This window comes from Zootoca vivipara, chromosome 8 (assembly GCF_963506605.1).
Source record: "Zootoca vivipara chromosome 8, rZooViv1.1, whole genome shotgun sequence".
NCBI classification, from domain to species: Eukaryota; Metazoa; Chordata; class Lepidosauria; order Squamata; family Lacertidae; genus Zootoca; species Zootoca vivipara.
Window position 1 is genome coordinate 55293703 of NC_083283.1, and position 27335 is coordinate 55321037.

Genomic DNA, 27335 nt, shown 5'->3' on the forward strand with positions numbered 1-27335 from the left:
TTTTTAAATTTTCATGCAGGGAAGATATACAAGCAAAGAAATATTCCATATTTTCAGCATAATTGTTCTCAGCCTGTTGGTCGCCTGAGATTTTAAACAGCATAGTGTAAATAACTACTGGGACTTTGCAAAATTAAGCTGATACCTTCTGATAGCTAGTTTGTTCATTAAAAAATGGAAAACATTTCCTTAGGTAGACACACAGGAATATATTTAAGGCTTTAAAGAGAGTTTTAAGTTTTTATCATTCACATAAAGTAACAGTAGTGTCTTTTTTCTCCATATGAAGAGGAAGGAAGGGTATAATTACAATAATTACATTTTAATTATAATTACATTTCATTTAGGAGCAAGAATATGGCTCTATTTGGACAATCCGGATCTTGGCTTAATATGCTGAGATAGGTACAAAGGTCAGGCACCTGCATGCAACTATGTTACTCCTCCTTATAAACAAGTAATAAAGCCAGGAAGCCTCAGTTAACCAGAGCTTCTCATTGCATTCAGACTGGGAATTATGGTTAATTACTTCTAAGCAATTAACCAGAACACAAAGCCATGATTTAAAGTTGGCTTCAGTATACTGGCTGTTTTGGAAGCCCTTAACCATAGGAAGTGTGGTTTCTGACATGCTTCAGCATTCATGTGAAGAGCAAAGCAGTTGTGGGTGGCTGAGGTTTGTGCATATCTCAGTTTCTTAAGCTTAAAAGCATGACAATCTGAAAACAGCCGCTGTTAGGTGTTGTTACAATCGTTTTAGTATTTGAAACTGTCTCAGTTTGATGAATCTTTTTCTTTCCTTCTCTATACAGGTCTTATCCAGCCAATCCCAAGAAATAGCCAGTTCTTCCAAAATTACTTCAATAATAATTTTGTGAATGAAGCGGATAGGCCATATAAATGTTATTACTGTCATAGAGCATATAAAAAGTCTTGCCATCTTAAACAGCATATACGGTAAATTCCAGAGCAAAGATGTGGGTGGTTGAGAGAATGTTCTAAAAATTAAAGAACAGAAATAGTTCCTTCTCTGTATTCTCACCTCTGTCCTGCACTACTATACAGTACTGCAAATATACTTACTGTTTCACCTTCATTCCAAAGTCATAGAACATTAAGGTTTAGAAAGCACAAAATACAGAGCTGCAGGAGTGTGTAATTTTTTTTCTTTGTGATATTAAGAGGGAATCGTCACTTCCCTGTGGCCTAAATAGTGCTGACTTTGTACTGTGAATAGTGAGCTGCCCTATATACCCAAATTAGATAAATATATTAAAATAACTAGATGGTATAATAATGTAATTTATTGCATCATATAAGTACAGCATCATGTTTATAACTTGGGTTAGGTAACAACAAATTCTAGAAATAATTATAGCTGTAGAATAAACAATTACTTTTTGGTTTATACATTAAAAAAACACAGTTATTATTATGTAACTTAGTATGACTGTATACTAATAACAAACTCATTCTCCAAGTGCCTATTTGTATGTGGCTATATTGGCACCATCTACACACATTAGGAACATACTAGTAGGATTGGGGGAACCCAGAGCTTTACAGAAGCATGTACACATGCACACACCCTTCAAAAAAAAAGGGGGGAAAGAAAAAACATCAAAACAGTTAAGTGAGGACCAAACATGTTCAGTGGGCACAAAATGCTGGCTGATGGTTTGTGGGGGAAGGTGGGGGTGGGTGGGTTGGAATGATTTGGAACTTGGAACAGCAGAATTTCATTGCAGGTCCTACTGTGAACGTATAATAAAACACTTACAAATCAGTTTTGCTGATTTGGGAACAATTACACGAGTGCCCCTCTTCCACATGCTCATTAATAATCTTGAAGTTAAACATTTGCTCTTCCTTCCGTCACACTTTGGCATTTATTTATTTTTTATTTTTTAAGATCACATACTGGTGAGAAACCATTCAAATGTTCTCAGTGTGGAAGAGGCTTTGTGTCTGCTGGAGTATTGAAAGCACATATCCGAACACACACAGGATTAAAAGCTTTCAAGTGTCTAATATGCAACGGGGCTTTCACAACTGGCGGGAGTCTAAGGAGGCATATGGGCATCCATAATGACCTTCGACCATATATGTGCCCATATTGTCAGAAAACGTTCAAAACCTCATTAAACTGCAAAAAACACATGAAAACTCACAGGTACGTGCATTTTAACTATATACTTTCTACGAGCACTTGTATTGCTACTGTCTGCTTGGGTAGCCAACATTTTTAGTTTGGGAATTTTAAGGGATCTTCTCAATGTGCCAATAATGAATTCATAGCCAACTTCTAAATGAGTGATTAGGGCTGGTATGGTGTCAGCATTTGGCTTGGCCATGCAAGGGTCAGGGCCCTTATTCATTGGTACTACTTTTAAAAAGCATGTTCAAGGCCTATCACTGGGTAGGGAAGCACTAGACTGAACAACTGCAGCATCTCCCTTTGTCCATTGTTTGGTCCTGTCTCCAGTCTAGTGTTGTTTTGCAATCTCTTATTGGGGCACAGGGGACCCTTGACAGATGTATTTTTTGGGGGGGTGGAGTAGGAAAATGTAGCTATGTTGAATCTGGGACTTCTCCATGTAGTGTAGGGCCCATTTCAGTGTTCAGCTAACAGTGTCAATGCCACCAGTTGTCCTTGCAGCTCACTGTTTGGACAGCAACATGGTGCCCATTTTGTTGCAGGTGAGTAGAATGGAAATTTGCTATGATTGAAGGAAGATAGGAAGGTGGTCAAATACAAAGTTATTTTGTTATCCTGAGGTTTTTTAGATATTTAGATCTGTCATCTTCCTCTTTCAGGTATGAGCTTGCACAACAGCTGCAACAGCACCAGCAAGCTGCTTCAATTGATGATACAACAGTAGATCAGCAGAGCATTCATGTTTCTACTCAGATGCAAGTTGAGATTGAAAGTGAAGAGCTGCAGCAAACGGAAGCTGTAACAACGGATCAAGAAACTATTTTAGATTTGGACCAGCAGCAGGTTGTGGACTCGGAGGAAACTGAACTGAGGCCACAGTTGACTGATCAACCACTTGGTCAAGAGGAAGGTAAATGTAGTAGAAAAGATTGGTAAAAAAGTCAGTTTAAAGGGAAATTTGTTTAGCAGCTATCCTTGAATGTTGTGATTAGGCTTAATTAACCTGATTTTTTTTCTGAGTCCACTGTGCAAAGCTGCAGCAGTAACTAAGTGGTGATATGAAAGGTCTTATTAAGGCATCACTTATTGGGGACGAATCTCAACTCAGTATGAGTTTCAGGCTTTCTGTGAACCTTCCTTTCATTGCAGTAAGAAAGTCACATTAGACCCATGCTGCAGCTCGTTTGTTGAACATGATCGGTGTTAGAAACAGAAGTGAAAGCTAGAAGCTAACGACACCTTAAACCTAGATTATGGGTGCTACAACAGAGTGCCTAGGCGTGCTTTTTTATAACAAGAATACAAAGCTGAAAATGAATGAACTGCAGTAAAATCTTATGTTCATTTTTCACATTTCATTTCATTTTCAGATAGATTTGTGACATCCCAACATGCACTGCAAGAAAATATGAATCAGTTTGAACAGCAGACTATAGCACAGCAATCATTTGATCAGCAAGCATTATCACAAGGTTGGTAAATGTCTAAATAATACTTTTCAAAGTGACCATTGAGTATGTTTTTGCAATGTTTGAAAGTTTCAACAGTATTCAGCTGCACAGTGACTGCAATTCCAGAACGTCATCACATCTACAGAAAAAGGTTGGGGCTAGTGAAACCGATTGAGTGGAGTTTCAGAGCCAATTTAATTTGTGAAACTACAGGTTCAATTATTTTCTTTTAGGAAATTTTTCTTTTTTATCATAAAGTATTCATCTCATAGAAATGTAAGGTATTAAGTCATGCTAGACAAAGCATGGTTTAAAATGTATTGTACAAGATTTCTATTTTACTTGGAATGCTCTCTACAGATTTCCTATTCTTTGAAGGTTATTTGATGTTCCTGGAGCCGTTCAGAAATTTTAAATCTCAGGTAGGTATATATAGAAACATATGTTTAACTTGATGGACCCTCTCTCTTTATCTACATATGTGCTTCATTCTTCTTAGTTGTTTTTTTTACTAGTAAGATAGGGAAATGAAAATCTGATATTATACTTGCATTGTCCTTCCATGATGATAGTCCCCCTGCTGTCAGGGAGAAGGAGGGTCTTGGGGAAGGAGAACATCACTCTGAGGAAAAGGGAAACAACTCCTTAGAAAGGGACTCATTCTTTAGGGGATGAGCATCTACCCTCTTGTGCTGAGGATATTTCGGGGGGTGGGGTGGTGGAGGGATCCTGGTGGTGGGCAATTTGATCGTTAGGAACATATACCTATCCCCTAGATTGCCTGGTAGATAGTTCTGAAATGGAGTCAGTGGTTGTGATGCATGGTGGCTTCTTTCAAAAAATGGAAGTCTTGTCTAAATAAAGAGAACAAAAAGGAATATAAACTTTGGCAAAAGAAGAGCAAGGGTAAAGGTAAAGGTATGCTTTAAAAAAGAATTTGAGGAGCACCTTGCTAAAAACATTAAGACCAACATCAAGTACAGTAGTTATTTAAAATCAATTTTAACGTTTTCTCCTACTGATTTCTCTGTCTTGTGATTCCGGATGTCAGATTTATGTCCATTTATCCTTTGGCGTAAGGTTTGGCCTGTTTGTCCAATATAGACAGCTGAAGGGCACTGCTGGCATTTGATGGCATACACTATGTTAGAAGATTAGAAGATGAGCCATTAAGTAGGCCTGAGATGGTATGTTTGATGTTGTTGGGGCCGGTAATGGTATTACCCGGGTGTATGTGGCAGCAAAGTTGGGATCTGGGTTTATTGCAGGCTCTGGTGCCAGTTTCCATGTTAAGTTTGGTTGCTGTATTATTGTGGGTGAGGAGGAGTTGAAGATTGGGTGGGTGTCTGTAGGTGATGAAAGGTCTTCCTCCCAGAGCTTCAGACAGAGAAACCAGTAGGAGAACATTTTAGTCTCCCAGGACATTCAATACAAGACCTCAAAGTGGCTGTCTTATTACAAAAGAATTTCGGAAATAGACTTGAAAGAGAAGTTGCTGAATTACAACTTATCACTAAACTGAAAACCATGGAGAGACCTGGTCTGAACAGCAAGATTGGATTCTTATCCCATTACACAGGCTAAAACGATTCTTGGTCCTCTACATACTGTTCCTTTAAAAATCTCTTGCTTTTTCTTTTTCTTGTGGGACCAACTGTCATTAACAGTCACTAACAGACTTACCATACCCATAAGCCAATCACCCATTCCCCCCCCCTCACTATATATAAGGGTCTGGTGACTTCTGTTTCAGAGTATTTGAAGAAGTGTGCATGTGCACGAAAGCTTATACCTAAAACTATTCAGTTGGTCTCTAAGGTGCTACATTATAATTTTTAAATTCTTTTGGAAGGATTCTTTTAAAGTAAGTAAGTAATTTTTTATTTATACCCCGCCCTCCCCGGCCAAGACTGGGCTCAGGGCAGCTAACATCAAATATCAAATACATTAAAACACAAACAAACAAGTGGTAAAAATTAGAATCAGGATAAAATTACATGATTGCCCATGAATTCCAACCATAGGGGTTGGGAATTTCTTAGATCGTATAACTTTTTTGAAGACTTGATTCTTTTTAAGGGAGTTTTTTGGTTTTTAAGAAAAATCGGTTTTAACTATCTTTTTAAAGAACTGTTTTAATTTATTTTGACTACGGCACACCAACACGGCTACCTACATGAATGTAGTTCTTAAATACATTTCAACAAATGGCTACATTGGTTGTGGAACTCATTTCTTCCCATGAAAGAAGGGAAGCAGTGGGTTCAGTTAAACTTGCTGTTTTTTTTCAATGTGAAGTGCTGGTATAACATAAATTTTTATGAGAGGAGCAAATAACTTCATGTTGAAGAGGCACAAATAAGAATTAGTTTGGGATAATGTTTATGTTGTTATTGTTTGTACCGAATCTTACATTTTTGTGAAACCAATGTAGATGAAGGAAGCTGGGTCAACACATGCACACATAACATTAAATTCAGAATCTGAATGGCTCTGAGCTAATTGAGACTTTTTAAGGAAACTTCAAATTGTGTTCTGTGGAGAACATAGTTGAAAAGAAGGCAAACTTGGGGGTAAATGTGCTTATTGCTGTGTCTGTTTATTGGATGCCAATAAAATTTCTTTTTTTGCTGTTTTCTTGTAGATGAAGAGGAAATTATTATTGTCTTTCCATAAGTTGCCATTGTTTTGTTCTTTATTAGCTATGGCTTGATCCTATTGAATATTCTATTGTCTCAGCAACACCTAGGATTAAGCTCTACAAATTCCATATCATTTTACTGCCACTATCATGAACTTTTACCAGCAAGACTCCAAATCCCTGACCTTCCATGGCAAGGAGGACAAAGATTTTAGGATCTATAATTTGCAAAGGCATTTTCAACCTATGATTTAAAAATCTATGGATCTATGATTAAAAATTGGCACAGGGTTTTCCTTACATCCCTTCTTGCTAGGTGAATCATACTGTTGAGATGTTATAGTTTGCAGAAAGTGGGTTGCTTGCATTGTAATGGATGACTGTGAGTTATGAATAATAATAATAATAATAATTGTTCTTTATTAAATTTGTATACCACCCTATACCCACAGTTCTCAGGGCGCTTCAGAGGATAAAATCACAAAATAAAAACACAAAATACATAATAATAAACAAAAACAACCCAATAACCTCATGCCTAATAAAGGCTTTCTCTTTTGTCTTTTGGTAGGTTTTACTGTTAATGATGGCTACAGTCAGCAAAATCAATTTCCAGCAGTACAGCAGCTTCAAGATTCAAGCACCCTTGAATCCCAAGCTCTTTCAACAAGCTACCACCAACCAAATCTACTTCAGGTTCCTGCACCAGATGCTATTAATGTAGTAAGTATTTACTTGAAAGGTTTGTAGTTTTTTTAAGCTTTGTGGAACTTCCATTCTTAGGTCAAATATTGCTACTTCAGAGAGAAGAGCTGTACCTCTTCACCAACTGAACATTTTTGCCTTCCCACAATGACCTGTAATGCCCAGGACATTTGTGGAAAATGGAAATAGTGACTGGACCTTTGAGACATCAGCTGTTCTATAGTCACCACCTGCAACAGCAAAATAGAGTTAAAAAGAAGACGAATGAAGAATCTGTCACCTTTGCTAAAGTCAAGCTTCCTTTAGGAGTAGGCCATTTTATTGCTACACAACTCTACTTGGTTAAATGTAGAGTTTAGCCATCCTTGTTACATGTTTAGGTGAGTTGATTTTAGTATTGTATTGACAACTGAAAAAATAATATTTGCTTCCCAGACCACCCGCCTGATTCAAGATCAGTCACAAGAACTTGAGCTGCATCCTCAACGCTCTCAGTTTCTGGAAGATAATGAAGATCAAAACAAGCGTTCTTACAGGTTTTTTGAACTTCACAATTGACCATTCTTATATAGCTGTAAAAAAATGAAAAGTCCACTCTCTTGCTGAACACAGTGGGACTTACTTACTTCTGAGTTAACATAGATTTGCAATGTAAATTGGTTTATGGGCTGAATATATATCACTGGGAAACATTTAAGTCGTAAATTCATGAACTACAATTCTGTATAATAATATCAGTTGTTGCTAGCAGTAAACCAGGAAACAATGATAACATTTCATATTTATTTACAGGCCATCATCAAATTTGACTTTTCATTTCATTCCAATAACTTCCATTTTTGTAGGTGTGAATATTGCAACAAGGGTTTCAAGAAATCCAGCCACTTGAAACAGCATGTACGTTCTCACACTGGAGAAAAGCCTTATAAATGCCAGTTGTGTGGACGAGGATTTGTTTCTTCTGGGGTTCTTAAATCTCACGAGAAGACACATACAGGTGATAAAGCAGTAGTAATATTTGGTTCTTTTGCAAGTCCTTTTAAGCCTTGTAATTCTCCTGTGTCCAAAAGAAGAGCATGACAGTGTAAGAATTTCCTTGCTGAATTAAACCAAAGTCATGTAGTCCGGCTTTCTGTTCTCAACAGTGGCTACTGAGCAGTCCAAAGCAAAGCATATAAGTCACTGCCATCTCCAGAATTCAAAGTATACTGCCTCTAATATGGAGATTCCATTCATTTGACATGGGTAATGGTTATTGGTATAACAGCCTTTTAAAATGGTCTTAATTAGAGCAATATGGTGTGGTGTTTAGAATGCTGGACTAAAAATTGGGAGAATCAGTTTCATTCTCCACTCAGCTATAAAGCTGATTCCATGATTTTGCGCCAGTCACTGTTTCTGCTCCTTGGAGGAAGAGTAGAATAAAAATGTCAAATAAATAAATGAATTAGTGACTATCAACACATTTCTGGTAACAAATTGAAATCAAGTCACTGCTATGTGCTTGGAATTGCACCTTAAATCTGACTCATTGTTGAACATTTTCTGTTAGATCACCAGAAAGCCTATTTGTCCTTTTTCCTTCAGGAGTCAAAGCATTCAGTTGCAGCATTTGCAATACGTCCTTTACTACTAATGGAAGCCTTACTAGACATATGGCAACTCACATGAGCATGAAACCATACAAGTGCCCATTTTGTGATGAAAGTTTCAGAACTACAGTTCACTGCAAAAAGCACATGAAAAAGCATCAAACTGTGTCTTCAACAGCAGCATCAGGTGGAGAAACAGCAGGAGGAGGTGAGGTTTTTTCCATATTCATGAATAATCACTTTGATATTTAAACAGTGTGATTGATGTTCAAGTAGGTTGTTTGCTTATTTTAATGGGCCTCTAAAAGTACTCTATAACATGTTATTGCTTCTCTATTGAAATATGCAGAAGATGATGATGAGACCTCTGAAAGAACATCTTCTAGAAAATCTAGACCTGGTGTTATCACTTTCACAGAGGAAGAAACAGCAGAACTTGCAAAAATCAGGCCACAAGAAAGCGCAACTGTTTCTGAAAAAGTTCTTGTCCAGTCTGCTGCAGAAAAGGACAGAATTAGTGAAATCAAAGACAAGCAAGCAGAAATGGAAGCTGAGCCAAAATATGCCAACTGTTGTACTTACTGTCCAAAAAGCTTTAAAAAACCTAGTGATTTAGTCAGGTAAGTAGACCTGCCACTCCAAAGCTAAAGAATACACACGAAGCACGTTATTTTTGCAGCTTAGTTTTAATCATTCTGGCCACAGTCTAAAGAATTCCACCATTTATTGCATGCCAAGTTGTTTATTAACTGATTTCTTAGTAGCAGCTGTTCATATCACATTGGATCCACTTCTGAAATGTGGAGGAGCTTCAAATGTAGCTTGCATTATGGCATGGGAGGCAACAGTTCAAATTAAAAGTGTCTGAAGTCCTACTCATAAGACTTCCGCAGTGCTGGTGCCCTGTTTCTGGAATGCCCTCCCTAAAGAGGTCCACCTGGTACCTGCTTTACAGTTTTTTTCAGCACAAGTTAATACATTTTAATTTGCTATCTTTCATTATGGTTGCTGATGTTAGTGTTTAATCATAATGGGTTTCAAATAGCTTATTATCTATATAGTTGTATATCACCCTGGTATCTGAAAAGATGAGGGGTGGTATAGGAATGTTTTAAATAAATTAAAGCGGTCCGGGATTGCAACAATTTTATGAAAAGTTTGTCAAATGAAAATCTGTGGCTTAGTAACTCTAGGTATAATTGGACTTGGAAAATGTTTCCAAACATATTTTTTCAACTTGCTTAGCAAACCACTTTTCAATGCGCCTCAATTTTTTTTAGGCTTAGATGTTTTAATTGCTTTGTAAACATTGGTGTTGGCCAGCAGCCATTTATAAACATATAGTATTAGCAATAAGCATATAGTAATTGAAGAACAACTATTTTTGACTAGGCATGTGCGTATCCATACGGGAGAAAAACCATATAAATGTGATGAATGCGGCAAGAGTTTTACCGTAAAGTCTACTCTGGATTGCCATGTGAAAACGCACACAGGTGAGCAAGGTGTTTTATAATTCCAACTCTCTATTGAAATGTGGCATTTGATAACGTTTCCTGGGAGTTCTTAAGGAAACAAACAGAGATGCTGGGGTTTAAGGAAAAAATGCAAAAAGCCATAGGAGCTATCTATAATCAACAAAAAGCCAGGTTAATACTCAATGGAAGAGTGACGGATAGCTTCTTGATAACAAAGGGCACGAGACAGGGGTGCCCACTATCGCCCCTGCTATTTATAATGGTACTAGAAGTACTATTAAACAACATCAGAAATGAAGAGATGGTAAAGGGTATAACGGTCGGAAGAAGGACATACAAGGTTCGTGCCTTCGCGGACAATATAATAATAACATCACAGGACCCTATCAAATGTATTCCGAAAGTATTAGAAATTATTAACGAATATGGGAAGGTAGCAGGTCTGAAAGTGAACTACAAGAAAACTATGTTATTAACTAAAAATCTGGACAAAAGAGAAAAGGAGGAATTACAACAACTAACAAGTCTAGAAATGAGAAAGAAAGTAAAATATCTGGGGATCTGGATTACAGCAAAGAGCCTAAACCTATATGAAAATAACTATAAAAAAGTGTGGAATGAGATAAAAAAAAGATATGGAGCAATGGAGTAAGTTACAACTATCATTATGGGGCAGAATATCAGTAATCAAAATGAATGTACTCCCTAGGCTAATGTACTTGTTTCAGGTATTACCAATACTGGGAGGAATGAAATGCTTCGTAGATTGGCGTAAGGATATAACAAAATTTATTTGAAGTGGTAAGAGACCCCGTATAAAATATAAATTACTCACTTTTAAAAAAGAAAGGGGGGGCTTCGCGCTACCTAACCTTGAGCTATATCACGCGGCAGCAGGTTTGGTATTGGTGAAAGAATGGATAACCCTGGAAAACCCAGAACTACTAGACTTGGAGGGAGTTGACAATCGTTTTGGATGGCACACTTATCTGTTACATGAGAAGGTTAAAGCTCACAGGGGTTTCTTAAATCATTTGATAAGAAAATTTTATATGCAATTTGGACAAAATATAAAGGAATTCTAGAAACAAAAATACCCCTGTGGGCTTCTCCAATAAATATGATAACAGTTAAAAAAATAAATATGGATGAGAAATTAGCCACCTACCATGATTTATTGGAAATCAACCAAAACGAAATTAATTTGAAACAATATGATGAAATTAAAGAACACCTTTCGGTCTGGCTCCAATACTTCGAAATAAAACAAAGATTTAATGAAGATAAAAAATTGGGTATTGCTAAAGAAAAATCTAAATTTGAAAAAATCCTAATGAATAAAGAGGGGAAATATATCTCACATATATATGATCTATTGCTTGAGTGGGACCTTATAGAAGAGCAAACCAAATCAGCAATGGTGAGATGGGCCCAAGACTTTGGGTATAACATCCTCATGGAACAATGGGAGAGGCTGTGGAGACAGGACTTGAAGTTTACCGCCTGTTACAATTTAAAAGAAAACATCTTAAAAATGATGTACAGGTGGTATCAAACACCAGATAGACTAGCCAAAATATATAAGAACCAATCAGATAAATGCTGGAGGTGTGGAACAGAAACAGGTACACAAATACATATGTGGTGGAAATGTTCCAAGATAAATGAGTTTTGGAGTGTGATCTATGAGGAACTTAAGAAAATGACAAAAACAACATTTAAAAAGAAACCAGAGGTTTTCTTGTTGAATATAATTCCTGAGAATGTTAAAAGCGCTAACAGAACGTTGATGATGTATGGAATAGTAGCGGCAAGAATTCTGTTAGCGAGAAATTGGAAAAGCAATAACATACCCAGCAAACTTGAGTGGCAATTATTAATGAAAGAATATGCACAGCTAGCAAAATTCACAGGAAGAATTAGAGGACAGACGAAACAAAAAATTAAAAAGGAATGGAGGATATTTTATGAATATTTAGAAACAAATTAAACAATTAAGCCAACCAGCAGATCGTACCTGAGCCCAAAATGGAATATCTGAAGGATAATGAAGTAAATAAATTAAGAATCGTGCCATGAAATAAAATGTAATTTGTGAGTTACAGAGAGGTAACTGGAAGTCAAATCTCATTTTTTCTTTTTTTTCTTTTTTTTCCTTTTCTTTTCGTTTATCTTATACCTTTTTCCTCTTTTTCATCTCTTTTTTTTCGGAACCCATCTGATACGAGGCATAGGTTTTTGTATGTTTGTATCTGTATATGTTGTGATTATTGCCTTTGTAATGTTGTTGTTCACTGTGATCTTTTAAATGGAAATTAATAAAAATCTATTTTAATACCATGAAATGTGGAGGTGGAAAAAAACACACCCAGGAACATCAAAACACTTGAATGTTTTAGGATGATAATCTGGCTGGGATGTTTGGGTTTTTAATGGAATATTACAGCAGTGGGTGGTGGTTGTTTTTAGTGTTGAAGGGTGCTTCCAGATTTAGGTTTATTGTGGAACAGGTGCTGCTAATGCATGTTAGCTTTTCTCACTGTCCACCTAATGTCATTGTCATCAAAATGACAGCCTGTACTTTAAAAAAATATTAATAAGATTTTTTTATTGTGGAAAATTCATTGAGGAAAAATAACCTATTATACATATGCAGCCATCACTAGTGTGGAACTGTCATTTCCCCTCCTCAGACAGTAATGTGCTTGCGTATTTTGAGCAGTTTGCCACACACTGAAGGCATGCTTCAATTTCAACAAGCCAGGTGGAGCTGTTTTCTTGAAATCACTGCATTTGTGGGAGATGACTTTGGATAGTGCAATCACAGTACATACTTAATTATTTTTATTTATTTATGTGGAGCTCTTATCAGCTAAATATCAGTCTTGTGCAAAACTTTTGTCTTAAACACTTAATACAGCTGTTCATATTTTAAACCGTAAGTTCAGGGACATCCTACGTTTAAATATATGTCCTTGTTTATTGTCTCACTTTCTGCATGGAAAGTGGATGGGGAACGGAAGACAGGAACATGTAGGCACACAATGTTTGGCAGTGGCTTCCTCTATACAGGCTCAACAGAATTGCAGTGGGTCATAGCTGTAAAGAGATCAGACTGACATCAGACTGTTTTCTTACTCTCTAGGTCAGAAACTCTTCAGTTGTCATGTCTGCAGCAATTCATTTTCTACAAAAGGTAGTCTGAAAGTGCATATGCGCTTACATACTGGAGCAAAACCCTTTAAATGCCCTCACTGTGACTTGAGGTTTCGAACTTCTGGACGGAGGAAGACCCACATACAGTGTCACTTTAAACCAGAGGCCAAGAAGGCCAGGAAACCTGCACCTCGCACTCCTGCTGAGGGATTACAGCCAGTAAATCTTCTGAATTCATCCTCAACAGATCCCAATGTTTTCATCATGAATAATTCTGTTCTGACAGGCCAGTTTGACCAAAATTTGCTTCCACAAGGTCTCGTTGGTCAGGCCATACTTCCTGCTTCAATGTCAGGTAAACACTGTCATTGTTCTGCTTGGGGTTTAAAGCCTGTTTCTGTTGGTATTATCTGAGAAAGAAGAAGTAGGACTCTCGTTCATGCTCTGAACAAGGCACAGCTTGGACGGGATTCACAGGGTTGGCTCACTCATTGCGCACCTCATTGGCTCACTCTGCTTGAACAGCCCTGGGGGTGGGGGGAGACCACGCTGAGGAGCTGTTGCATGTGCATTCCTCTTGCAGCCACACTACCTGCCACAATTCAGTGGCCCAGTAAGCCAAAGAGAAAGTTTGGCTTGGAAAAAGGTGAAGTGCCTGCAAACAGAGCCCCCATCCTTTGGCCAGCCTGCCCACCTAGCTGTGAAAGGGGAAGTGGAGAGGGGAAGGGAACCGGTTAAAGTTGCCCCCCACCTGATACTCCTCCTCCCCATCTACATTGGTTGCTTTTAGGATATGCCAGATAGAAGTAAGGGAAGGGCAGAGAGAACTAGAGGAGAAAGGCGGGGCAATTATCCTTGTTTACAAGCACTTCTTGTGGGCTGCTTATGAATGCGATATGATTATCTATAGAAGATGGAACTTGTTGCCATGGCTCCCTGAAAAAATAGATACAATAAATATTACTGTTTTCTTTTACAGCTGGAGGTGATTTAACTGTATCCTTGACGGATGGTAGTTTGGCAACACTTGAAGGAATACAGTTACAGCTGGCTGCTAACTTGGTTGGACCAAACGTTCAAATATCTGGAATAGATCCTACCAGCATTAACAACATTACATTACAAGTATGTTTATCCTGTATTATCTTTTATAAACAAATAAAGAATAAGTTCTGCACAGATAAATGCAAAGAGACTGCCTTTGGATATATATTGCTCATGCATATCCTGGCTGATTAAACCATTATTATTATTTTGGCTTAGCATTGTGTGCAAACGTGGTGATTATAAATAGAAAACGTCTTAATAATCTGTGCAAATTATCAACCTTTGGCAAAAACTAGATTTCATAACTCTTGCTACCATGGTTAGAGTTTTCTGAAAACTAGCTTACTTCAAAGATGGGGAAATACTTTCTCTGAGAAATTCTATAATATTTTGTGGAGAGGTGTCATCTATTTACATCTCCTATATTCATTTTCTTTTCAGATTGATCCCAGTCTTTTGCAGCAGACACTACAACAGGGTAATGTACTGACCCAGCAGCTAACTGGGGATCCCAGTTTGGCTACTCAGAACACCTCCCTCCAGACAGCAGATAGTTCAGTGCCAGCAAATGTGGTAATACAACCTTTGTCAAGCTTGTCCTTACAGCCCACTGTTACCTCTTCAGCAAATATGACGATAGGACCTATATCTGAGCAAGAAGCTGTTTTGACTACTAACGCTACTGGTAAGCATGATACAAACGGGCATACTTCCATTTTGAAGGGTTCTGTTGCTAAAAGCTCCCAGAATTATTCCATGTTTAAATTTACTTTGCTCATCTCTTCTGAAAGTTTGTTATATAAATATAAATATTAATTTCAATTTTTAAGAGCAAATATATTATTGCCCTTGGCAAATATTGATCAGACATGTATTTCTATCAATAAATATTTTTTTTAAAAAACAACAACATTAAATTAAACATGTTCCTGTTTGAGGAACATTTATGTATTTTTAATTCCTTAATTGTTTAAATTATTTAATATATGATGCATCATTATCCTGAATAAATAGGGTGATTGGGTTCTTTTTAAAGAGTTATTTGCATGTACAGTCATGCATAAAAGTGGCTGAGTGGGCTATTTGGAGAATTTTTTTTCCAAAGTTCTCCTAGCACCTGTCTGCTCACCCTGAAGCAGATGAGGTTGTATATAGGGGCAGAAGAGATTGACAACTACAGACAAAGGGGAGTGAGGATTTCTACCTATTCAGTTACTTCTAAACAAGTGCATGGGGCTACTTGCAAAGACATAAGTTACGATAATCTCCATCCAAGTTAGGAACACCGTCTCTTCTCAAGCATTGTGATTCCTCCTGGAATTGTTTATATTGCTTTTGTGAATAGTTGGGCCATGCCAGTTTAAGGCCTACTTCTGTGCCTTCTGCTTATCTTGGAACAAGCATCACAACAGTAAATATTAACAAATTGAAGTTTGGCTGCTGATTATTATTGTTTTTACCCTGTTTGTGTTTAGGTTCACAGGATCTTTCTCAGGTCATGACTTCACAGGGTATGGTTTCAAATTCAAATGGCCAGCATGAGATTACATTGACAATAAATAATTCAAGTCTGAGCCATGTTTTAGCTCATGCCTCTAGTACAACTACTTCAAACTCATCAGGAACCCCTCAAGAAATTACCCTTACCATATCAGGCAAGTATGCTATCCTCATTTTGTGTGTGTAAAGTCACTCTGTTTGTCTAATCATATATGCTTTTTACTTCACAAGCCGTGGTTCAAATATAGCCACACACTTTGGTGTAGTGGCATTTATTTTCCATAGCATATTAACTCTTCCTCTATCTGCTGTTTTAACTTCAGGTAGGTAGCCGTGTTGGTCTGATCGAAATAAATAAAAATAAATAAATAAATTGTCCAGTAGCACCTTAGAGACTATCTAAGTTTGTTCTGGGTACAGTATAAGCTTTCGTGTGCATGCATACTTATTCAGATATCTTCTTCAGATATTCAAAGCTTATACCCAGAACAAACTTATTTGGTCTCTAAGGTTCTACTGGACATTTTTTTAAAAAAAAAAAATATTTATTTTGACTGCTGTTTTAACTGAACCTTTTAAAGATGTTTTTGATTTGCTGTAATATTAATTTAATATTTTATTTTAATTACCATTTGAGAGATTTCATGAGTTTATGTTCCCATAGCACTACAGCTATTATTTCCTGTAAAATTAGAATATTTTTGTATACTGTATTAAAAAATGCAGAAGCAAATACAAATCTTCATTGGCTTATAGATTCAATTTTGCATTTAGGCCAGGATCTTATTCAGCATAATTCCTCTGGAGGTAATGAACTGAATGGGAATCTACGACTGGCAACCCCAGCAATCAATAATCAGTCAGCAGGTGCTACATTAACAATAAGTAATGATCAACTCCTCTCTCAGAGCCCAGTGCTGAACAGTAGTTCAGGTAGGCTTTTAATAATTTTTCTCAAGTAAATCTTATTGTAGCATCTTAATATATTCTGGCTTAGCGGTTTCACTGAAGAAATTGAGAACTGGTTTCTCAAAAATGCCTGATTTCATTGAAGCCCAAGCCATACAAGTGCCTTCCCTTTTAGCTTCTTTTGTCAATTGCAGTGCATTCTTTTATTAGATTTTTCCATTAAAAAATGGCGTAAGCTACTTTTGTTATTTCACACTGTTATTAAAAATGCTGTTATTTCAGCCTGCCTGAGCAATTTCCACTTGTAAATTATTACAGGCGGCAACCATTTTAGGTACACCAATGTGCAGGTCCTTTTGGACCCGGAAGAGGGCGGGTCCAATGGGGGCATGGCACACTTACCGTGTTTCTCCTAAAATAAGACACGTCTTATATTTATTTTTCTTTTAAAAAAATACATCGCGGCTTATTTTCGGGGGATGTCTTATTGTTACGTATGGTACGGGGCTTTCTTGCACCGCCCGCTGAGCCTGCTGCTGGGTCCCAGGGCTTCATGCGGCACGGCTGTGGCTGCTGCCGGCTCCTGCCGGGTCCTGCAGCATCGCGCGCCGCCCGCTGCTGGGTCCTGGGGCTTCACGCAGCGCGGCGCAGCTGAGGCTGCTGCCGGCTGCTGCCGACTGCTGCCAGCTCCTGTGGCTTCGCGCGCCGCCCGCTGCCTGGTCCTGGGGCTTCGTGTGGCGCGGCTGAGGCTGCTGCTGCTGCTTGCTGGCTCCTGCGGCTTCGCGCGCCGCCCGCTGCCGGGTCCCTGGGCTTCACGCGGTGCGGCGTGGCATGGCTGGGGCTGCTGTCGGCTCCTGCCGGGTGCTGCGGCTTCGTGCGCCGCCCGCTGAGCCCGCTGCCGGGTCCCTGGGCTTCACGCGGCGCGGCTGGGACTGCTGCCGGCTCCTGCCGAGTCCTGCGGCTTCGCGCGCCGCGCCGCACCGCGTGAAGCCCAGGGACCCGGCAGCGGGCGGCGCGCGAAGCCGCAGGACCCGGCAGGAGCCGGCAGCAGCCCCAGCCGCGCCGCGCCGCGCCGCACCGCGTGAAGCCCAGGGACCCGGCAGGAGCCAGCAGCCTCAGCCGTGCCGCGCGAAGCCCCAGGACCCGCTGCTGGGTCCCTGGGCTTCACGCAGTGCAGCACGGCGCAGCTGGGGCTGCTGCCGGCTCCTGCCGGGTCCTGCGGCTTCGCGCGCCGCCCGCTGCCGGGTCCTGGGGCCCGTTCAGCCGGAGCTCCGCGTGTCGCTGTGCTGGGGCTCCCGCTGTGCTGGGGCTCGGCGCAGCGCGCGCTGCTGCATTTGCCGGCTCGCTCTGGGTCGTCCCGCTGGCTCCCCCAACACGTCTTATTTTGGGGGGATGTCTTACATTTTTTGGCCTTCAAAAGATCGTGCCATGGCTTATTTTAGAGGCACGTCTTATTTTAGGAGAAACACGGTACTACTGCTCCACCGATGTGCACGGCGTCTGGGAACGGAATCCCCACATGAAATGGTTGCTGCCTGTAGTGTGTACACGGAACATGTTATGAAAAGTGGACAGCCATGAGTATTTATAAAAGTATAGTGCTAGGCAGATTGGCACATTTCCCAACTAGTAAATTATGATAATTATGTGTAGAGTTTTAAAATATCATACCTTTTTACAGAGCTTAATGCATCAAGTGGGAATCTTCCTTCAACACCACCCATGTCTCAGCCAGCTCAGAATTTAGTAATGTCGTCACCAGGAGTAGGAGGAGATGGTAGTGTCACATTGACCCTAGCCGATACTCAAAGTATGCTATCTGCTGGTCTTGATGCGGTGACTCTTAACATCACATCGCAGGTTTGTGTCACGGTTCTATCCTATTCCTGATACCTGCTTATTAAGATCATAAAACTAGGGTAAAGGAAGCCTGAATGCAGCTTGACAAAGAAAATATTTGTACAGTACAAAGATTATGTTCCCTAATGTATAATGTCAATATAGTTACTTTTAAAATTTATTCTAATACTCCTATTGAACTTGTTTTGCCTGTGATTTTCAGTGCTTGTTGACTTGCGGCATTTCTGCTGTTGTTGCTACTATTGTAGACTCAGTGAGATAACAGTTTCGGGCAACAGCAGATTAAAAAATAGTTTCAAAGAAAAATCTGGTGTTACGACACATCAACAAATTCATGTTTATAGTCTTTGACTTCACATTTTCTTCTAAATGTAATTCATTCCACTTTTTCTTTTGGCAGGGACAACAGTTCCCTGCTTTACTGTCAGATTCTAATCTCTCTGGACAGAGCACTTCAAGCTCCCAGCAAGTGATACTAGTGAGTCATACCCCACATTCAATACCTACAAACCAGGATGAATTAGCATATCAGGTAAACTTTTTTTATGTATGTTGTTCCTTGAATAAAGACACAAAATAGGGTTACTATATATATTGTAGAATTTATGGAGGGGAAGGATTACGTTCTCATTTATCTTATCCTAATCAATTTAGTGTATTATGGAAGTTAAGAATGGAGGTTTAACATTTGGAGGTTTGACCTTTGCCTTTTCATGAATTTTGAAGTTGCTTCATATCAACCAAATCTTTCCTTTTGAACACTGAATATTAAATGTGAAATTAAGTGCACATTCTTATGTCTTTGGAAGTCTTAATTTTAAAGTTAGTCTAAGTCTTATAGGTATCTTTTTCTTCTTACATCCCTTTTTGTTTGCATTATATGCCAGTGGTAGGCACTCTGCTGTCATAGGCCTCGTGTGGCCATTGGCCTAAATTTATTTTGAGGGATGCAGCAGCCAATGGTATGGGACATCCCTCACCAGCTGAAGACAGGCAGGACCAAAGACTTGTGGGATATAGGTCAATTCCCTCAGTTTTTTTCCCTCCTGTCTGACGCAGCAGTGCGTCATGTAGGTAGCATAAAGAAAGAAAAGGGGCGAACAACTGTTCCTGATCACTTCTGGTATGCTGCCAAAAACAGATTAGTCCTAAAGGAGTAATTGACAGGAAAAGGCTGTCCCACTGTGCCCTGTACCATCATTCCTTGGAATTCTTCTAATTCTGATGGGGATTCACTTCCTTTATTTCCCTGCACCTTCTTTTTCTTCTTTGTCGTGATACCTTTCAGAGTCAACCTGAAAATTAATTTATTATGGTGATGGTTATTTGAAAATAGTAATTGGCTTGTGGATCTGATTGGGAGTGGGGCTCTAGCAGGAGCAAAACACACCCAGGGATTCATTTCTTCAGAATTTCACCACAACCAGACACTTGTGTGCTTTCCCCGAAGGGGTGAGCAGAATTGCTCCAGAACTTTATTTTACTAATAAGTTGGAATAAAAGTTGCATGAGATATTTCAATACCTATTCATTTGTAATGTGTTTTTCAAAGCGTCATTGCATCTGAAGAGTGATGTTTATCTCTTGAGTTTTAAGCGGTTTTATTTCTCGTAATGTGTGTATATTTTATGTAACTGTTGCAGGTGAATGAGATTTCGCCAAGTTTATCTAAAGGCATTCAAGCTGAAAAAGAGCCTCGTGTGCACCAGTGTTTTGAATGTAGTCAGACTTTTTCTTCAGCTGCCATGCTTATGCAGCACAGTAAAGAAGTTCATGGAAAAGAAAGAATCCATGTTTGTCATATTTGCAATAAAGCCTTCAAACGAGCAACACACCTTAAGGTACGAAATAAAACTCACAACTTATTATATTGAAAACCTCAAAGAGGTCTAACTAGGCAAAGAGGTCTTCCTTTGAAAATGGCGTTCTTATTTATTTTTATTGTGACCATATACCGCTTCACTGTGGGTATATTTTGGTGAAAACAAGTTTCCTATTGGGAAACTTTGATAAGAGTTAAAAGATTCTTTATAAACTTTCTTTCATGTAATAATAGGGATGCTTTCAAAATTATGTCTGGATATTGGGGTTCCAATAGTCTTACTGGAATTCCTCTGATGCATTAGAATTCTTCCATTTTTTGAAATCTGGGCTGTTTTTCAACCTTCTGCCTTCTGGCTAGTTAATGGGATCAGAGTGTGCTTTCCTGCATGTCTGTAGTCCAACTGGCTGTTGGAGCAGAGTGTTCTTTAGCTAGATAGCTTCTTAGAGCTACTCCTTCTCTGGCAAATGGATGGGGCCAGTTTGCTGCTCCAGCTGCTATGATATTCTTCCTGTGAGGCAGAGAGCACAAACTCCCAAATGCCCTTATCTTTAAAAAAATGCAGCTGGTTACCTCTGTCTTGATGGTTAAGAGGCTCACCTGGACCATCCTTTTTATGAAAACTTCTGTTTAACTGTTTTAGTGCTGTTCATTCTGCTTGTTTCTTTTTCCATTTAGCATTGCATATGTTTTTAATATGAATCACATTGTCTGCCACTATAGGATCAGGAAGCAAACTTAAAATCCAATCTTAATAGCATGCAAAATCTGTATTCTGGTTCTTTGCCGGTACAGAAGGAAAAATAAGCTTTGATTCTGATTTATAGGCATCGTTCAGACATAATGGAAAGCTGTTACATTTGATCAGCTACAGTATATCGGCTTCTGTGGGTGTGGGCTTCTTTACTGGGAAAGAATTCTGGAATTTGAAGAAATGCTGCTTTTGTTTTTAACATTCTGCTGAAACTGCGAAGTTGCAAATGGTTGTGCTTTGCCTTTTTCTTCTAATTTTAAAATTATTTTTAATTCAGTAAGGTCTTGTACTTGTTAAGGAATTTGTTATTTGCATTCTTTCTAAAATAGATTGAATTTGGCCATTGCTGACATGAGATTTTGTAGGTGTTGACAAAAGGATGTGTGAGCAACTTATCACCAGTTATTATTTTTCTTACCTAAACATGTTCTATGTATAAGATATTTCTTCTTTGTTTTGAATTAGGAGCATTTGCAGACTCATCAGGCAGGACCATCATTAAGTTCTCAAAAGCCAAGGGTATTTAAATGTGATACCTGTGAAAAAGCTTTTGCTAAGCCGAGCCAGCTGGAAAGGCATAGCCGCATTCATACAGGTAGGAAATTATCAGTACAAGTGGCTAGCCACAAGCTGTTCCGTTTAACAAATGGTTATGTAAATTGTATACAACTTAATCCAAAAGTTATTATCCTGCCCATCCTCACCATCGCATTAGCAGCTGAATCTGGGACGAGAGGTAGTGAGAGTGCCTGGGCTGTTTATTTGTTTATTTATTAAATTTCTATACCACCCTTCATCCAAGGATCACAGGATGGTTTACAATATAAAATTGCAAATATGCGTAACATAGTAGCAAGCAAGCAAACACACACACACACCGACCGAGAGAGAGAGAGAGTTTAAAAGGCCATAGATTGTTTAACTAGCCCAAGGCCTGGGATGTTTTTGTCTAGTGTGTAAAGATATGTAACAAAGGCGCCAGGTCAGCCACCCTGGGTGGCCCTCACTGTGGAAGTTGGAGGGCTTTTTAGAGTAATGCAGCAACTGAAACTTTAACATGTTTAACCTTATGCTTTATGCTATCTTTACACCACATGCTAACTGAGCATCTCTGTTAAAGAGTAAATTAGCAGTGTTTAAGCTATTTCGCTTCTCTGGGCCTTTTCTTAACCTGAGTGCACAGATCTCAGAGTCAGGCACTCTATTATTTCAGCCCAGTACATAGGAGCTAAATAGTGCCTTGTCTTGACTAGGTTTTAGTGAGAACGGTCCCTTAAATGGTGATCATAGCCAGTTCAAGTATCTGAAGAAGTGTGCATGCACACGAAAGCTCATACCAAAATAAAAACTTAGTTGGTCTTTAAGGTGCTACTGAAGGAATTTTTTTATTTTAGTTCAAGTAAAGTTAGTGTGTTTGTGAAGTTTAAGGTGTTTTATTCCACTTTGCATCACTTTGCAATTAATGTTCTAAAGTGTCTTGTTTATTAAAGGAGAACGACCGTTTCAATGCACGTTGTGTGAGAAGGCTTTTAACCAGAAGAGTGCTTTGCAAGTTCATATGAAAAAACACACAGGAGAAAGACCATACAAATGTGATTATTGTGCAATGGGATTTACCCAGAAAAGCAATATGAAACTTCATATGAAAAGAGCCCATGGCTATTCTGGTATGTAAAATTTGCCAAGTGAAAGTTTTATATCAAATACTGTGGTGCTTAAACCAGCCCTGGCATTTATGGTACTGTACAATATTCTCAAGTTTCAACATTACTCGTTTACTTGGACAGCATTGAGTGCTGGGAATATTTTACTTTTTCCTTCTTTTTAAATCTCAGTCCCTGCTCTCATTCTCCAGGCCAGGGCTGGAGAAAATGTCCTGTACTGCCATTTTTGTCAGCCCATGCCCCCTGTCACTCATTTAACCTTGTTGGACTTTGGGTGTAGGATACATATTGCTGTGGCAGGCCAGACAAAAGTGGATTCTCACCCTTGCTGCAGGCATTCAAAAGTACATAATGTATTGCATGGCTTATGTGTATGAATGTGTGGCTGTTTGTACTGAATAGTAACATTTTTCTTTCTTTCCTAAACTGTACAGATTTATAGTCTGCAATTATTCAGTTTATTTATTTCATAAAATTTATGTACTGCTTGATAGTAGGAAAACATCAAAGTGGTTGACAAAAATGATAAATCAATAAAATTTAAAATATCTGTTACAAAGCTTGATGCAACTTCATAGGTTCTTTTTTGCCTGACACAGTTTATTCTAAAGGAATAATTCTTTCTTAGATGCATGTAGGAGCCATATCGAAACAAGGAAGTTCTTAGTGATAATTATCTTGCTATTTCACTGTGCCATTCCTGAAGGCAATATAAACTGGTTTGAAGATCATGCTTAACCATAGTTCTGTGTGAAGTCAATGAGCCTTGAGCTCTTGCTTTCTCCCTTCCCTTTTTTCTTTTTTTCTGGCACTGTTTGTTGGATCAGACAAGACAGCAAGTTGCAGTTAAGCTAAACTGGAAGCGAAAAGCTGTTAAACACACGTGAGGGTGGAGGGCATGAGTCTGAGCCTCACTCTGGGTTCATTTACATTAAGCTGAACTTTTGCTTTCTATGAAGCATGTAATGGAATATATACACTAATTTTAGGTTGCTGTATAGGTGATAATTTCTTCCCATGATTCAGTGACTTCTTGCAGCAATAAATGCACTCCATTGCCCTCATGGACTGCCTCATTAATTCAAATGGACAGAATAGATTAAGCATTCATGTGCCTTAATGTGAATACATTTGCTCTGTCCATTGAAAGGAACAGTCAACCCGCAGATGAGCACTTCCTCCACAGCACTGTACCAACATGATTACATTGTTCAAAGGATGTAAACGGTACTCTTTAATAGGTAAATAGTTCATAAAGTGTGGCTGGATTTAGTTTGCTTTTCCACCAAAGAAATCTTACACGTTTCTTATTGGATGTTTAGTCAAGCAGCGCTTATATGTAACTCTTCTGTATTTGCACTAGATCTCTTAGCATTATTTCTCTTCCTTGTTACGATAGGCACAATACAAGAATCTACCAGTCATCAAGGACAGGAAGGCGAAGACATTAATCGTGCTCTGAATTTGGAAGAGGTTGTTCAAGAATCTTCAAATGAATGGCAGAACATAACCAATATTTTTTGATGACAACCAAGGTGAAAGCTCAAAATGCTTTCAGGACTAGAATTTTTATAAGGATAGTCACCTGTGGATTTTTACTATTAAAACTGAACATATTGAAAATAATAAGATAATATAACTTTTTAAATTTTACAAAACTACCAAAAGAATGATTGTCTTTTGTAAGCTTGTAGGATATCGAAGAAACACCAGATACACTTTGCTATCTTGACTACAATCAATGATCTCAGGTACATGGAGTTTGCTCATCTTTTGAATCCCATCATATGTGTATTCATGTAAAAAAACAAAAGACACACGCCCAGACCTTGGTATCAATGAAGGTTGATTAGAAGGTAGACAGCATGGAAGTTCTGGCAATCATGAGGATGTCCTGACTGTTTAAAATTAATTGGAAGAAAGAGTATCTCAAAGTTAGATGCATGCAGTAGAGAATTCATATTACAATATGGCATTAAATGTCTGGTATTGCTTTAGTTCATTAATTGGTATTACATTATGGTGCTGATGTTGCTGACATGTCAGAAAGTGATGGACCATATTCATTTTATTAAAGCTATTTTTAAAATTAATTTCTTAATTGTACATGTTTAGCTTCACATTCAGCAATAATTATTCAAAGAAAATGTAACTGATAATAGAATCCCCTTGAACTGAACAACAAATGCACATATTTTCTGTGTTAGGTCTTAATGCTCAGAAGTTTTAACTTGATAACTGAAAAACATAAGCCATAAGTTAAAAATAATAGGGCATACTAAACTATGCCTTGTCGAGCAAACCAAGTGAGCTGTAGCACAAGTTGTATCAGCAAATGCAGATTGGTTTCTGACAGCCCCCAATTAATATAACCTTGATTTTGTTGCCATTTAATTAAAAATAAAAATAAAACTACCTAGGCTTTTCAGTAATGTTCTGAAAAGCCCCATTTACTTAGAAAAGGTAATATATCTAAAGAAACACTGGAATAAAGCATTTTCTGTTTTAAGACATTCCAAAGACAGAAGGATTTTGCTTAATTTTACTTTAAATTTTCGAATTTCTTTATATGTTATATATATGTGTGCGTATGTATATATACAGATAATTAAGCCTCTATGTGGCTGTTGAGTATATTTTGTAAATAACAAAAATCCCAGTTACAGGAAGTGCTCATAAAGTTTTCAACTTTAAGTGACCACTTCAAAATCAGTATTGATTCATTTTATTGTAATGTAGACATGTTATACCTTTCTGAAGAATAATTGCTTTTTATTTGCCCTCAGTTCCAGAAAGAACATATATGTACATATAATTTATACTTGTGTATTATACGACTAGTTCTTTCTATTTCCTGAATGGGAAAAATCACTGCTTTTTGATAGGACATCTCATTATTGTTTTGTTAACTATGGACATATGTATATAAGTGATATAGCTGGTGACTTGAAAATAACACTTTGTTATGTGGAAATATTTAAGTCAGACATATTTTAAATAATATTAATTTTTTCCAAACTTGGTTTTGTGTCTGATATGTTCTTCTTTTTCAGAAGTTTTGAATGGGTGTTCCTATTGATTTGATGGGGAGGAAATCTTAACTAGTGTGGCTGAACAAGAGAGCACTTGGTGTTGATTCTGTAGGCTTCTCATAGCTCAGATGAACCAGTATCACCACACCATCCTTAGTTGAAGTACAGTGGTACCTTGGTAGTCGAACCTAATCCATTCCAGGAGTCCATTTGAAAACCAAGGCGCGGCTTCTGATTGGCTGCAGGAGCTTCCTGGTCTCAATCGGAAGTCGTGTCAGACGTTCGGTTTCTGAAAAACGTTCACAAACTGGAACACTCACTTCCAGGTTTGGGAGTCGATTTGTTTGGGAGCCAAGCCATTCTACTACCAAGGTACCACTGTACCAGTGATATGTCCTTAGTGCCCCCCCTTCTGTTAAATCATGTCTTTCACAGTAGAATCTCTGTGTAAACATCAGTAATGTTATGTCTGTCATTCAGAATATTTTCAAATCATGTATCTATATCTTCCTACATTACATAAAAACGTGAGATCATCACACAGCCATGATATCAGAGTGTAGCCACCATTGGACAATTTTGGGGCCTCGTCACAATCCCAGGTTTGCATAAAGTTAGGCCGTTGGGGAGGGGAGCGAAAGAAGGCACATTTAGAGGTTTGATTAAAGCAGGGATGGAAGAACACAGAGGAGCTGTGAGGTTATGGGGGCCAATGAAGGAGTTGGGATATGGGGGGATGGATCCTTGAGTTGGGGGGCATAGCTGCCAAGTTTTCCCTTTTCTCGCGAGGAAGCCTATTCAGCATAATGGAAAATCCCTTAAAAAAAGGGACAACTTGGCAGCTATGTTGGGGGGATGGAGCTTTGAGTGAGGGGTGGGGTTTGGAAAGGGGAAACCGCAGCAGTGGAGAATGCACTTGTGCTCTAATCCTGCTTGCTGGTTTCCCCAAGGCAAGTTCAGCCACTGTGGGAGCAGGATGCTGGGCTAGAAGGGCTTTTCTTTTGTTTTCATGAGGAGGAGGTAGGTGAGCAGGGGCAATAGCCCCTGGTGGGTGTAACCAAGCTGTAATTGGGGCATGTATAACACTGCTAAGATTACTTCTCTTTAGAAAGGGTCACAGCTGGTGAATCGGGCTAACCCATTTCAAGGCACTTGTAGCCACTGAGATCATGTGTGCTTCCATCGACAGTGCCATGCCTAGGAGACCCCCCAGGCTGTCAATTTGGTATTTAATGGGAAGTGCAACCCCATCCACAGCCACTTACACTGACAAATCAGATTTGTGGAGTTTGCTACCCACAGTAGATTATCTAGATTAGGTTTCAACTTGTTTGCCTCATCTAACCCCAAAGTGGTTCCAAATATCTGTTTGGAGCTGGAATTAAAAATATGGAAAAGAATGACATACTGATGACACTTTAGTCCGAAAGGAACTTCCTGCAATGGTTTTTATATAAATGATAAATAGTATGTGACACAAGATGGCATCTTGAGACACCCCAAAGGCTATAGGATGGAATAGTAATCTCCCATCCTTTCTCTAGGATAAATACTTTACCAGGATGA

The 27335-nt window shown here is 38.7% G+C and overlaps 1 protein-coding gene across 3 annotated transcripts in view; it reads left to right on the forward strand.

Moving 5' to 3' along the window:
- Nucleotides 1-26467, forward strand: part of ZNF236 (zinc finger protein 236) — a 46291-nt gene extending 19824 nt beyond the window's left edge. For all 3 annotated transcript variants that reach the window (XM_035125256.2, XM_035125258.2, XM_035125257.2), the window contains exons 13-33: nt 813-957; nt 1913-2173; nt 2818-3068; nt 3529-3630; nt 6822-6973; nt 7391-7491; nt 7801-7952; nt 8543-8755; nt 8897-9167; nt 9940-10043; nt 13171-13536; nt 14161-14306; nt 14670-14913; nt 15704-15883; nt 16503-16661; nt 18319-18497; nt 18898-19029; nt 20141-20338; nt 21539-21668; nt 22564-22740; nt 24137-26467. In XM_035125256.2, the coding sequence (XP_034981147.1) occupies nt 813-957; nt 1913-2173; nt 2818-3068; nt 3529-3630; nt 6822-6973; nt 7391-7491; nt 7801-7952; nt 8543-8755; nt 8897-9167; nt 9940-10043; nt 13171-13536; nt 14161-14306; nt 14670-14913; nt 15704-15883; nt 16503-16661; nt 18319-18497; nt 18898-19029; nt 20141-20338; nt 21539-21668; nt 22564-22740; nt 24137-24261 (3788 nt within the window). In that variant the 3' untranslated portion in view covers nt 24262-26467. The remainder of the gene's footprint in view (nt 1-812; nt 958-1912; nt 2174-2817; nt 3069-3528; nt 3631-6821; nt 6974-7390; nt 7492-7800; nt 7953-8542; nt 8756-8896; nt 9168-9939; nt 10044-13170; nt 13537-14160; nt 14307-14669; nt 14914-15703; nt 15884-16502; nt 16662-18318; nt 18498-18897; nt 19030-20140; nt 20339-21538; nt 21669-22563; nt 22741-24136) is intronic.
- Nucleotides 26468-27335: the final 868 nt, after the last annotated feature.